The 13659-nt window shown below is 41.7% G+C and overlaps 1 protein-coding gene across 1 annotated transcript in view; it reads right to left on the bottom strand.

Moving 5' to 3' along the window:
* Nucleotides 1–13659, bottom strand: part of CDKAL1 (CDKAL1 threonylcarbamoyladenosine tRNA methylthiotransferase) — a 414385-nt gene that overhangs the window by 252068 nt on the left and 148658 nt on the right. Inside the window, exon 8 of the mRNA XM_084280398.1 lies at nt 7936–8056. Within this exon, the coding sequence (XP_084136524.1) occupies nt 7936–8056 (121 nt within the window). The remainder of the gene's footprint in view (nt 1–7935; nt 8057–13659) is intronic.

The following is a 13659-nucleotide window of genomic DNA, read 5'->3' as shown; positions in this document are numbered from 1 at the left end:
AATGGGACAGAACATCGCAGGATCAGCAGTACGGCCCCAAGCCACTGCAGGGAAGCCACTCAGCATCTCAGTGATAGAGCTGGATAAGAGACAACCAGGTAAAATCACCCCTAGGGAAACAACATGAATCCATGTACACCTGTTCACCCTGAGCCACAGCACTAATCCCCAAACCAAACAAAACCAGACAAAGCCAACCAAAAAAAAAAATCAAAATAAAGCACACAAAACTTAAAAGAACCACAAAAAAACCCCAAAACAACCCCCCAAAAAAACCCCAAACCAAACGCAAAAAGACCCTAAACTTACCAGACCAGTCCCCCAACTCTCAGTTCAACATAGCTTTGGTCTGCTTCTGCACCTCAGCCTGGTTAACACTCAACTCATTGCTGTGCTGTCAGATTAGTAACTAGATGTCTGTTTCACTGATAAAACCTGTAGCATCCTCAAGCACTCCCAGGGACAGCAGTATCCCTCACTTCAGTATCTCTGTGCCTGAGAAGATCATGGAACAGATCCCCCTAGAAGCTATGCTGAGGTGCATGGAGGACAGGGAAGTGATTCCTGACAGCCAGCATGCATCAGTGGACAAGGGGAGAGCTGTGGATGTCATCTATCTGGCATCCTGCAAGGCCTCTGACATGGTTCCCCACAACATCCTTCTCTCTAAATTGGAGAGATATGGATTTGATGGGTTGACTGTTCAGTGGATAAGGAATCGGCTGGATGGTCACATCCAGAGGGTGGTGGGCAATGGCTCCAAGTCCAGACGGAAGATGGTGACAAGCGTAGTTCCTCAAGGGTCTGTGCTGGGACTGGTCCTGTTTAATATCATTATTAATGACGTTGACAGTGGGATTGAGTGCACCCTCAGCAACTTTGCAGATGACGCCAAGCTGACTGGTGAGGTTAATGTGACAGAGGAACAGGATGCCATGCAGAGGAACCTGGACAGGCTGAAGAAGTGGGCACACATGAACCTCATGAGGTTCAAAAAAGCAAAGGGCAGAGTCCTGCTCCTGGGTCAGGACAATCCCCATTATCCATACAGGTTTGGAGATGATGTGCTTGAAAGCAGCCACAAGGAAAAGGACTTGGGAATACTCGTGGATGAAAGGCTGGACATGAACCACCAATATGCATCTGCAGCCCAGAAGGTCAACTGCATCCTGAGCTGCATCAAAGAAATGTGGCCAGCAGATTGAGAGAGGTGATTCTGCCCCTCTGCTCTGCCCTGGTGAGACCCCACCTGGAGTACTGTGTCCAGCTCTGGAGCCCTCAACACAAGGAGGACACGGACCTGTTGGAGACCATTCACAGAAGTGCCACAAAAATGATGAAAGGGTTGGAGCCCTCTCCTATCAAGACAGGCTGAGAGAGTTGGGCTTGTTCAGGTTGGAGAAGAGAAAGGTATCGGGTAGATGTTATGGTGGGCTTCCAATACCTGAAAGGTGCCTATAGGAAAGCTGGGGAAGAACTGTTCACAAGGGCATGTAGCAATAGGGTAATGGTTTTAAACCAGAGCAGGGGAGATTTAGGTTGGATATTAGGAAAAAAATCTTCACTATGAGGGTGGTAGATCACTGGAACTGGTTGTCCAGAGAGGAACTGGAGGCCCCATCCCTGGAGATATTCAAGGTCAGGCTTGATGGGGCTCTGAGCGACCTGATCTAGTGAAGATGCCCCTGCTTACTGCAGGGGGGTTGGACTAGTTGACCTCTAAAGGTCCCTTCCAACCTAACACATTCTATGATTCTATCTGACGGTGACAAAGACATAAATAGCATGTTAACTGGACTCTACACATGTGCCAGCACACTGGCATCAAACGATTCCCAGACAATAATTATCCCTGCATCAGGGGAGGCAAATAGAGCCACGTGCTTCTCCTGCTAGTCTTTCTGTTTAGAAAACCTTCATTTCTCAGATGGTGATGCCTTCATATGTACTGCCCTATGGGAAAGCCATTGGTATTTCTTGTTCATGAGACATCACAACCAACTGCAGCAATCAAAGAGACAGAGCATGATCTGTTTTTAATACTGAAAGCAGCCAGGAATATATGCCGATTCAGTGAGGGCTACCTACAGCAAAATGAATCCATGCATATCACCAAAGACTTTCCAGACCTCTTACCAGGGTTAAAATTAGGGAGAAGCATCAAGGACTTCTAAAGAGAATCCTAAGCACCACTATCTATGTTCACTCTCAACATCAAGTTTGCTAGCAAGGACTGTCCTGCAAGAAGAAAGCTTACATTTCTTCAACACTGAGAGTACTGTTAGGCTTTCATTAGTATTTAAGGCTCAAAAGTTGATCTGGAAATCTTCTTGAGATCAAGTAACATGCTGATCTTCTGTCAGACACTGTAGCACTACAGGAATAAACTATTGGTCTTGGTTAGATGAGTAATTTTAATTTAATTGTCATTTTAATAATGCTTTTTAGAGCCCTTCTCCCAAAGGAAAATATAGACAGATGTGCAGATTAAAAAGTGGCCAGTGGTTTCACTGAATTACACATCTCTGTACGATAGTGGTTCTGTACTCCCTCAGAACTACACTCAAATGCAGATGTTCAGTTTGCTGGGCTGAATCTTAAGCAGCTTCCTGCTTTGAGTACCTTAATAAGGAGATCTATAAAAGTAACACAAGTATGAGATTATGCAGGATTCATGCAGTGTCCTCAGATGAGGGAGAACAGGAAAAATTGGGCGGTGACTTGGCCCTTTGGATATGTTCACGCCACAGATTTAACACAGGTTGTCCCTTCTTTTAGCTCTCAAGACAGTCCAACGCGTGCACCCACACTGCTGTGTTCCTTCTGGCTTTCAATCCCCTGCATAACGTGTCTGGAGATTTCTTGCCTAGCCAGCCCCATCAGCAGTGCCATGACTTGCCTGCTCCAGAAGGAGAGGCTGAAACTTCAGAGAACCTATGGCAGACCCACACAAGAGTCAGTTCTCATGTGGGCTGTGATTCAGCTCATACTACGCTCCTCTCGTGCTTCCCAAGGCAACCAGACAAAGCGAAAATGAAATTGTATTTGCAATGAATGAGTGTGGCAACAACTTCAATACAAGGGAGCTCAGGCCACGCCAGTGAGACAAGAGACATCAATAGTAGTCCAAGCTACAAAGCAGAGAGTTCAGGGTACAGAATTACTTAATTAAAAGTGGAAGACCAAGTCCTGATCCCATTAAGGAGAGTTAAGTGGCTACACAGGCTACAAGACTGACACTAAGGCAAGTCGGATCACAAGGAGAAAAGACTTTTCCCTACACCAAAGTGAAGCTGTGATGCACAACAGGTTTGAAAACATTTACTTCAAGCTAACAGATGGAGATAGGACATCAGTGAAGGCTTTTATGCCTTTTCCCCAAACAGCATTTAACACGCTATTCTACTACTATTACTTTCATTGTTCCACTAAGATAACCTGTACAATACATACTTAGGACATAAAGAAGAGTGAAAGAGATTGAACTGAGTGTTCTTCATTCAAAGCAGAAGAATATTTTGGAGGACAAGAGCAAATCACTGTTTCTGGGTGCAGATCCACTAATATTACTGGAGAACTTTCTAGACACTAAGACAAGGATTAAAGCTCTAATGGAATCACTGAGTTTTATTAACTGCTTATTCTACAGAAAAAATACGATTTATTTGAAAAATACTGAAAAACTGTTTTCTAAGTGATAACAGAGAAAGCAAATGATACAGAAACAAAGGGTCACTTATTCCTTATTGACAAATTAGAGTTCAATCTACAGCTTGTACAGGATACTGGGATGGTAAGGATTCCTTACGGACTTGACATATAGAAAAAATAAGGTTGGCTCCTGTACCTCTGTGTGTCAGAGGAGGCTGATAAGTCTCATGTGCACCTATTCTGGCACTCACTGAAGTCACTGTGAATATACTTGGAAACTTGAAACAAGTTGCTCCTGTGATGGAAGGTTTCTCTAGAGTCAAAGTCTGTTGACAGAAACCACTACCTACCACGGTAAATTAAACAGATAGTTTGGATTTCTAAATGAGACAACAGCAAACACTAGAGAAACCAAAATTAACAGTAGAAAAAAAAAAAAACTAAACCCATCAATTACTTCCAAAAAAGGGAAACAAAAAACACCAGTCAAATACTGAATGAGACCCAGGTCCCCCTAGGTACAGAGCAACATCTTTTTAGGGACAAACATGCCACTGTGAGAAAACTCTGAGCTGGCTCACGATGGATAGAAGCAGCGCTTATCTCTGCAGATATTCCATACCTAACAGGTTTTCTCTTTGATTTAAATATTTGTTATTATTGCAGACTGTGTACTGCAGTGCAGACACAATCTGCTTGTTCCTTGACAGGACAGACTTGATTCAGGCACAGAGCTGCTGAGGAGGCTCATGCACAACAGCAGTCCAGGGAAAACAGAGGGACATGTGTATGCAGGCATGCCTTTGCCCACGGAAAGTAAGGAGAAGTTCACAGTTATAAAAGGACAGAACCCTCTAGGACAGGAAATATTTTCCCCTCCATGTTTGAGAGGAGAAAGTGTAAGTAACAGGAAGCCCCAAGACAAAATTACTGAACAGAATTTGACACTGACTTCAGAAACAAATCTTATTTTGCAGTGTTGTGTTTCAACTGCACCCACATTCTCAGACACAGTTGTACTAGGAGGTGAGGTATCTTAATACTCAGCAAGTCTGCAGACTCCCAAAAATAAACTAGCCCTAATGAATTCTCAGAATAGTCCCAGCTGGCAGGTGTCCACCTATGGAAAGGTACTGGTACTGCTGGAGAGGGAAAGAAGTTAGCATGAGCCATTAAAAACTCCAGCAATTTGGGGCTGAAGTACACACATGCTCCAATAAGCCTTTTCTTGCCCCACAGAACTACAGAAGAGGCCAAGAGTTCACTAAGGCCCCATGTGTAACTTATCATCCACTTCAGCCCTGTGGAGAGCACCAGGACCTAACTGACCTGACCAGCTACACTTGCTGTCTCCACCATCCCTCTCTGGACCAGGTGCCACAGCTAAGCTCAGGCCCCTCTCCCCAGGTCCTGCCTTGAGATTAAATACCGTGCCCACCCACCCACCCCCACACATATATATATTACATATATATATATATGTATATATATATATATATGTATATATATGTGTACATATATATATATATATATATATCCCCTTCTCCCCAGACTTGTCTCCAGCTTATTTTCATTTTCTTCTGATCCTAGCTGGAGCCCATGTATAGATCCAGGCCCTAGCTGGACATCTGCCATATCTGGGACCGCTGATGGCTCCTAATGCCAGCCTCCAGCTTTGACCACAGAGCTCAGGCCCTGTGGCACTGGGTGTCCCATTAGTGTGCACACTGTTTGTGCCAGTAGCACCCTTGGGTCCCTTCGTGTCCTCCTTTGCAGAGCAGCCCTTCACAGGGCTCATGTTGCTTCTGGACGCTATCACTAAACAGCATCAGACAAACACATTTCCAAAGAGGAAAGTGCTACTTTTAATGAAGACTTTACTATTTTAAGACCTACTATTCTGATCCAAATTCATCTCTCAATAAAGAGCACTGTACCAAAAACTAATCTTCGAAGTTTCCTCCAGTCTTTACACAGAGAAAACAGCTCAGATCAAATGTAGTGTTGGTACTAAAAATTACCATAGCCAGACTACTAAGGCAAAGCTGATAAAATTAGTGCATTCAAGTCACAGTAACTCACTCACACTATGCTTTGTTCTTGACTGCTACATTTTCATACTTTCAGAAACCGCCAAGCACTGCTGCTTTTCTAAAGAAATGCTCTAATTGCCAAACCCAGAGTAGTAACCAAAAAAAGTCACCAGCAATACACAGATGGGGAGGTTGGGGAGGGGGAAGGGGAAGAGAAGAACAGGAAAACACAATAACCTGCATTTCAAGACAGACGGGATTCCTTGGTCATGCCATAAACCACAGAATTAACTAATTAGCTAATTACGCATTAGCTAATTTAGATGTCTTATACAACTGACTTGTTTCAGGTTTTCAGAACACTCTGGTCTTATCAAGTCATATTTGGTGTTATTCTCCATGAAACAAATGGATTTTGTAGTTCCCAGTACTTTTTAGATTAACTTAAGCTATACATTCCATTGACCTGAGAACGGCAGTAACTACTAAGCAAAGTAATGAGTGTTTGTAAACTATCAGGTTCTAAATAAATGGTTTTCCAAAGGTAACATCTTGGAGAGGTGTTAATTGTCTGCAGTTTGATTAACTTGGGAAATAATTATTTTAAAGCCCAGTATGGAATTACATATGTTCAAAATCCATAACAAATATTTTTCAAAGAACTGATACTCTCATCAGCCAGCTAACGCCATGTGTACGTACCCTACAGTGCCCCCCTTCTATTAACCCCCATAATTAGGCTAACAGTAACCTGGTATAAGAAACAGCAATACATTTTACCATCTTCAATGTGCTACTACCAAAACAGAAGACACATAAACAAGACCATGGGTGAATTAGTTTACATCCTTGACACATTTACAACTAGAAAGATAGTATAACATTAGACCGCAACGCGTGCTCATGGAAAAGACACATTTACACCCTCTGAAGCTTACACACAACCCAACAGAAAGGAATGGGTTGTTTATTTGTAATGATGCAAAGGATTTAGATCACATGGGCACAAACAACATGTCAACCCAAAAGACAATACGGGGGGAAAAGATTTAGATCGCTTAAGAGTAACTGAGCTTATATCCAGACCTCACAAACAGTCAGTGCATCGTAAGTGCAGTTTAAAAAGGCTTAACAACTGAGCAATGTGACAAAATGTCAACCATATGTTTACCATAAGTCAGGAGAAGTAGTAACCACACTAAGTCTTGAACTGGTATTCTGACCTAAAATGCACGCTAAGCAAGACTGCTTAGGGACAAGAAAGCAAGAGAGAAAGTGAACAGTAGCAAAACTCTTATGAAATGTTTATGAAAGCGCTGGACTAAACTCAAAACACAGAGCTAAGATCTGCCACTTTTTTTTTTTCTTTCCCCCCCTCCTCTCTCTAGGCAGTAAGTTCACACCTACTTGGGATGCTGAGAGCAATGCATTTTACATTTTGCCATCAGGGAAATTACTACAGAAGTTGGAGAAGATGGAAAATTAAAAGACGACTTGCAGACTGTTTTTTTTTTGTTTGTTTGCTTTGGTGGGTGGTGGGTTTCTATAGGAAACTGACCAACTGTGAGATGATCAAGTGGAGCTGAGAAAATGGAAGAATCCAGGGAAGATTAAAATTGATGGTTGGACTTCACAATCATAGAATCACAGAATATTTAAGGACCTCTATCAAAATACAATTTCCTGAAGTAGAAATGCTGAACAGAGAAAATGGGAACTGGGCACCTAGCGTTGCTAGAGGCAGAGAATAGCATATTCAAACAAAGAAAAGGCTGAAATATAAGCATGATAACTCTTTACAAACAGAGGTAAGAAGCAAATAACTATGTAACTTAACCGTTAATACATCTGGGCTGACAATCAGTTGTTTACAGATCTTACTGACATTTACAGAACTTAATGAGCTACTGATGATATTCCAGAACTGCCTTCCTAGAAATCAAAAGAGCATAGGTAAAAAAAAACAACTGAACATTTTTTTCTTCTCCATTTTTCTTAGGACTTTTTTTCTTGAGAAAGAGTTAGATGAATGTATGAACAGGACTGCATGACTGTATGCAGCCCTGGAGCAGCTGAAGCCTTGCACCCAAATAATCAGGGGTTTATTTTCCATTTAAAATCTTTTACTATTTAAAACTGGTCATCCTGCCCCCTTCTGTGTAACTCAGGAGCAATACACCAGGCCTGCAGAACGGAATGAATTGAATTCCTTGGCAGTAATGAATATTTTAGAAGTCTGGAAGATTCTTACCCTGTATTGATGGAAATGATTTCTATCAGTGGATTCTTCCTAATCTTTGGCAAATCCAGTCGTGCTCCCCCCAAGCGTTTTCCATTATTCTTTTTCTGACCCAGCAGTCTCACAGAATGACCTTCGAATGAAGCACAAAAAAGCAGTCAATACAAAGCACGAGTCCCATCATACTTGTTTTGATTTGCTCTTCTTCACAAGTAGCGTTTAGACTTCAAAGACTGAAAATGAGAATGAGATGTAATAATTTATTTCCACCAGCTGGAGCATTTAAAGAGAGACACTGATAGGTAAAATAAATCACGTTAAAAAGAACAAATTATTTCACCCAATTATCTTTTCACACTTGCATTTTCTGGTTTATTCAATTAAAATGATCTAAGCAGTTTCATTTTTCAGATTCTCAAGCAAACACCAACATAGCAACATTCAAGTTGTATGGCAGAATTAAAACATTTTTCAAAAAATTTTCATTCAAACCTAAATTAGTTGGTTATGAACTAAATATTTTTGAGCTTACTACATGGATAACCAACGCATTTCAGTCACACAGTTACCTGACTCTCTGTGCTGGGAAGTGTATCCTGGTAACATGTTCATGAAGCTGACTACCAACATTTCAACTACCATCTAAGCGACAGGTGGTAGGACAAGGAGGAATGAGCTCCAACTGTGCCAGGGCAGGTTCAGATTAGACATGAGGAAAAAGTTCTTCACTGAAAGGGTTATTGGACACTGGAACAGGCTGCCCAGGAAGGTGGTCGTGCCACCAACCCTGGATATACTTAAAAGACAGGTAGAGGTGCTCAGGGATATGGTTTAGTAGAGAAAAGGCATGGTTGGACTTGATCTCAAACGTCTTTTCCAACCTAGTGCTTCTGTGATTTACATATTGATGTGCACAAGGAGGCTGCAAGTCAGCAAACTGCCTCGCAGCTCCTTCCCCAAAGCCACTCATTCTCAGTAGTATTCAAATAATCCTCAGTATTATTATTTAAATCTTCTCATTTCTCAGTAATGTTCAGAGTGTAAAATACAAATACTAGCACCACCTGCCTACCACTGTACATCAGTCATACCACGTGAAGTCCTAGATTTAAAGAGTACACATGACAGGTTTCTCTAGTATTCAGAAACAAGATACAATGAGGATAGAAGAAAATGAGCGTATATTATTGCAATGGGCAGTGTAAAAACCGCCCAAGTTATAAACACAAGACACGTACCATTTATTGCACAAAGCGTAGAAGACGCAGGTAAGAGACAGCGAGGGAAAGCTAATGGCGGACACCTAAAAACCAAACACCATACCCTAAGAGAGGAGAGGGCAAAAAGGGAAAACATGAAGCTATGAAGTACTACCTGAGCTACACCCACAACAAAGTAGATCACCAGTTCAGGTTGCTTAAAAAACGTGTTCAAGCAAGTTTCCTAACTTACAGTACCAACCGTTATTTACAAAACCAACGCATCCATCAGGTAAAGTCCCCTTCCACTACCTGCTCTGAGGAGTCATTAGTAAATTTCTGAACAACGTGCATCCATACACTGAATTTATTTCTGAGCAACAACAGCCCAGAAATAAATAGCTAACTGCTGGCATACCATCTTTATCAGGTTTTCCAAGAGACATAAGGTCTCAATCAAAAATGTGATCTAATGAAGAAGTGAGGAGGACTGATCTGATACAGTAACGGTTATTAGTAAAAAGGCACATCACAACAAATCACAGAACATTAAGGGTTGGAAGGGACCTCAAAAGATCATCTAGTCCAACCCTCCTGCCAGAGCAGAATCACCTAGAGTAGGTCACACAGGAATGCATCCCGGCAGGTTTGAATGTCTCCAGAGAAGGAGACTCCACAACCTCTCTGGGCAGCCTGTGCCAGGGCTCTGTCACCCTCACAGTGAAAAAGTTCCCCTTTATATTCACATGGAGCTGCCTGTGCTCCAGTTTGCACCCATTGCCCCTTGTCCTATCGCTGGCCAGCACTGAGAAAAAACCATGACTTTTGCACTTGCGTTTGACAAAAATTCCATTCCATCTTTCTGTTTAGCAACATGGTACTTGTGCTATTAGAATTCACTTCTGCATTTTCATGACAACAGCAGCAATACCTTTGTCTCACAATGCAATCAGTTGTTTTCCGATCTAATGCTTCATAAAGGAATTGTAAGCAAGCCACTATTTTACTTGCTCAAGTGATTTTATGGTAGGCATAAAATTTAAGCTAAAAACAGAACATTCCTGTTTGTATTTCCCAATGCTGTGGTTTATTTGGGAAAAAAACCACAGTTTATCCATTTTTAAAGTGCTCAGTTGCACTGTCATATTAAAACTGCGTTTGAATTTATGACTGGAAATACAGAGGAATAATTTACAGTATTCTTAAAACAACCAATCTTAACAACATAGCACGCAGCTACCCAGTATTTAAAAGTCATCCACTTAGAACTGGGGCCAAACTATCATTCTGAAGTTTAAAAAACCCAACCCAAACCAAACCAATCCCCAAAACCACCTGTCTGCCCAGCAAGGAATCTCTCAGAGCGCAGATTCAGGGAGGATTTTCTCCTTTGAACACGTATCCTCACAACAAACAGCCATGTGAATCTCAAACAGGAATTTAGCTTATGCTCCCTGAGGCATCCTGGGAGCTTTAATCAAACAGGCAAACCTTTTCATGGAACTTGTGGAAAAAATGTATCCTTTAGAGTACAGAACTTCTCACAAACCTGTTTAAAATTTGTCAAAATTTGACTGAAAACTAAGGGAGATAACAACAAAGCTTTATAATCCCTGTTTTCTTGGGGAAACAGGGAAAAAATGAAAGCCATGGTAGCCTAGAAAATCTTGATAACCAAAAGTGTTTCTTCTACCTTCTTACAAAGGTTTGGAAGGTCACCATATACATACACCAGGGGAGGAAAAAAAAGCCACCACAAACAAAACCAAAACCAACTTAGGACACTTGCATGTAGAAGATAACTCATTAGGGAGCATAAGACCTGGCCTCTCTTACCTTCAAAGACCTTCTCAATTCAGGAAAGAATGCCCAGCTCTGCAACCACCTCCCATGTGGGTCCACTAAACCCTAACACCCACCCCAATTTCATGCTCCAGCTCAAGAACTTGATGACCTGGCAATCAAATATGGCAGCTTATTTTCACGTGATATATGGCCACATCTTTTCCCACGTTCCTAGTGAACTACACTAAAGTTCAAGTTAGTATGAGGCTTGCAGAATCTGCGTGGCACTCAACAACAATAGCATCCCTGTACTCTTCCCTCCAGACACCAGAGGATTAAAAACAAAAACTCTACTAGGAGATCACAGACAAGTTTTAGGAGAGTTTAAAGCTTCCAGAAAGCAAGCTGCACATGCATGTTCAACTACAGAGATTTGTACTGGCAGGCACACTTAATTGTTTAATCAGTAAAAAAAGAAGGAAAAAAAGGAAAAAAAAAACCCACTTCAGTTACAGTATTTGTGACCTTAAATCCTTTTTCCCCTACTCCATACAAGGAGCATTTTGTTTCATTTTAAGTAATCACTAAAGCATCTGTTTACAGCATTGTTTCTATTAATAAAGCATAACTTGAGAAACACTGAATCATACTTTTTCACATGCTGTAGAACTTTTTTCCCCCTCCAAGGAAACAAATATTTTGTCATCTTCAATAAGAAAAAGACTAAGCAACACTGTTTTAAACTGTCTAACCAGCATTAACTCCACATCAACATCATGGGTAACAGAAAAAGCACTGATTTTCAATCTCATTCATGATCACCCTTCAAAGCTCAGAATGGGGCAAAACATAGAATTGTTCTAAAACATTTTATCTGATTAAGCTTCTGCCTCTGACTTTACAGCTTGGATAACAAACTAACTACACAAAACAGGTGTCCCAAACTTAAAAGGGGGGGTAGGAGGTGGTGGTGTTTGGGTTTTTGTTGGGTTTTTTTTAACGTTTGATACAAAAATACTTTTGAAAACTGAGTTAATCGCAGCTCTACTTCCACAGTGATGAGTGCTCTATCCCAGATATCAAATGGAAAGCACTCCGTTCTTGACGGCTCACAGGAAGATGCAGACTTTGAAACCCAGCCTAATGACAAACAGATCTAGTCTCTATGTGAGAGCCTAACCATTCTAGTTCTATAAATCTCTTCTGCCATAAAGATAGGGTTTTTTTACAGCCACATTGGCTAAATGGAATTTTACCTACTTTTAAAAACCCTGAAAAGGTTAATTAGTGTTTTAGGTCCTGCTTCAGAGTAGTTTTTCACTAATTAATAGGTGATTAATGTGGATTACAATACAACAGTAGTACTATGTCCAGTGAGGAATCTTACAGAGCAGAATCACTCACAGCAAGTGTAAACAAAATCAACCTACAAACAATTTAAACTGAAACAAAGCTCTCTAGTTTTCACAGCTGACTTTTAAATTCAACTAATTTTTACATATAAGTCAACAGATTACTGCTTGGCATTATTCGCAGGGAGGATGAGGCTGGAATGAGTTAATCAGGATATTAACTCCTATTGTCAATGAAAACAAAGGGGACGGGGGGCTTTTAAACGTGTCAGCTTGGTAACCCAGGGTGCAGAATGAAAATATTTTCAAGGTATTAATTTGCACTCATTAAAAAAGGATATAAAATGTGTACCATAATATTAATAGCATGTACATATACCTTCAATTATAGAAGTATGTGCTTCAGGAGTGGGAAAGAGGATGACTGATCTTGAAATGCAAATATATGAAGAGAACAGGTAATGAAATTTCTTAGCTGTAAGATCACAGTAACATTAAAAGTGCTGTGAACCTCAGGCTGTTGTCAGACCACTGTGGCCTAGACCTGCAGAGGCACAGTAAAAATATTGAGAGGAAATTCAAATTGGACCAGTGTTTTGCTAGTTACGCATCAGGATAAGTGAGAGAAAAGTGGCCTGGCTTTGTCACCTTTAGTTAACTTTAACAACTGTCTATCAGTGTCACAAGTATCTATCAGATATTAACAGACCTGCCTATTCAACAATAGCCAGCTTCACCTAAGTCACAGAATCACAGAACGTTAGGCGTTGGAAGGGACCTCAGTAGACCATCTAGTCCAACCCCCCACCTGCCAGAGCAGGATCACCTAGATTAGGTCACACAGGAACACGTGTCCAGGTGGGTTTTGAATGTCTCCAGAGAAGGAGACTCCACAACCTCTGTGGGCAGCCTGTGCCAGTGCTCTGCCACCCTCACGGTGAAAAAGCTTTTCCTTGGGACCTCCTATGCTCCAGCTTGCCAGCTCCACAAGCTGGGCACCCCTCAGTAGCTGCTGGGAAATAATGCCTGCTTGAAAGAAGGAAGAGGGCATCCACTGAGGAGCCCTCCCCATCCCCACTCACCCTGCTCAAGCCACACAGAGCATCACTGAAACACACCACCCAGCCGGACAGAGAGCAGCATTTCTTAGCTGTCAACTTCCAAGTCCGGCGCGGATCTCTTAAGCAGCTCCAAGGCACGAGTTTAAAGAAAATCCTCAAAGGCGCAGGAAACGCCTGCCTTGGCAGCAACAGCTCCTGTTGTTTTCAGCTTGTTCTGTTACCCATTCTTCCCCTTTCCCAGTCACATCATTATACTTAGAGGTTATCCACCATTTCCTGAAAGACGCTTTTTCCCCCTCACAACAAGGCGCCGCTCTACACTTCCCAGCTGTCTCACAC

The sequence above is a fragment of the Gallinula chloropus genome (genome assembly GCF_964237585.1).
Source record: "Gallinula chloropus genome assembly, chromosome: 2".
In the NCBI taxonomy this organism is placed as follows: Eukaryota; Metazoa; Chordata; class Aves; order Gruiformes; family Rallidae; genus Gallinula; species Gallinula chloropus.
Note: the sequence above shows the minus strand (reverse complement) of the source record. Positions and strands in the feature narration are given on the sequence as shown.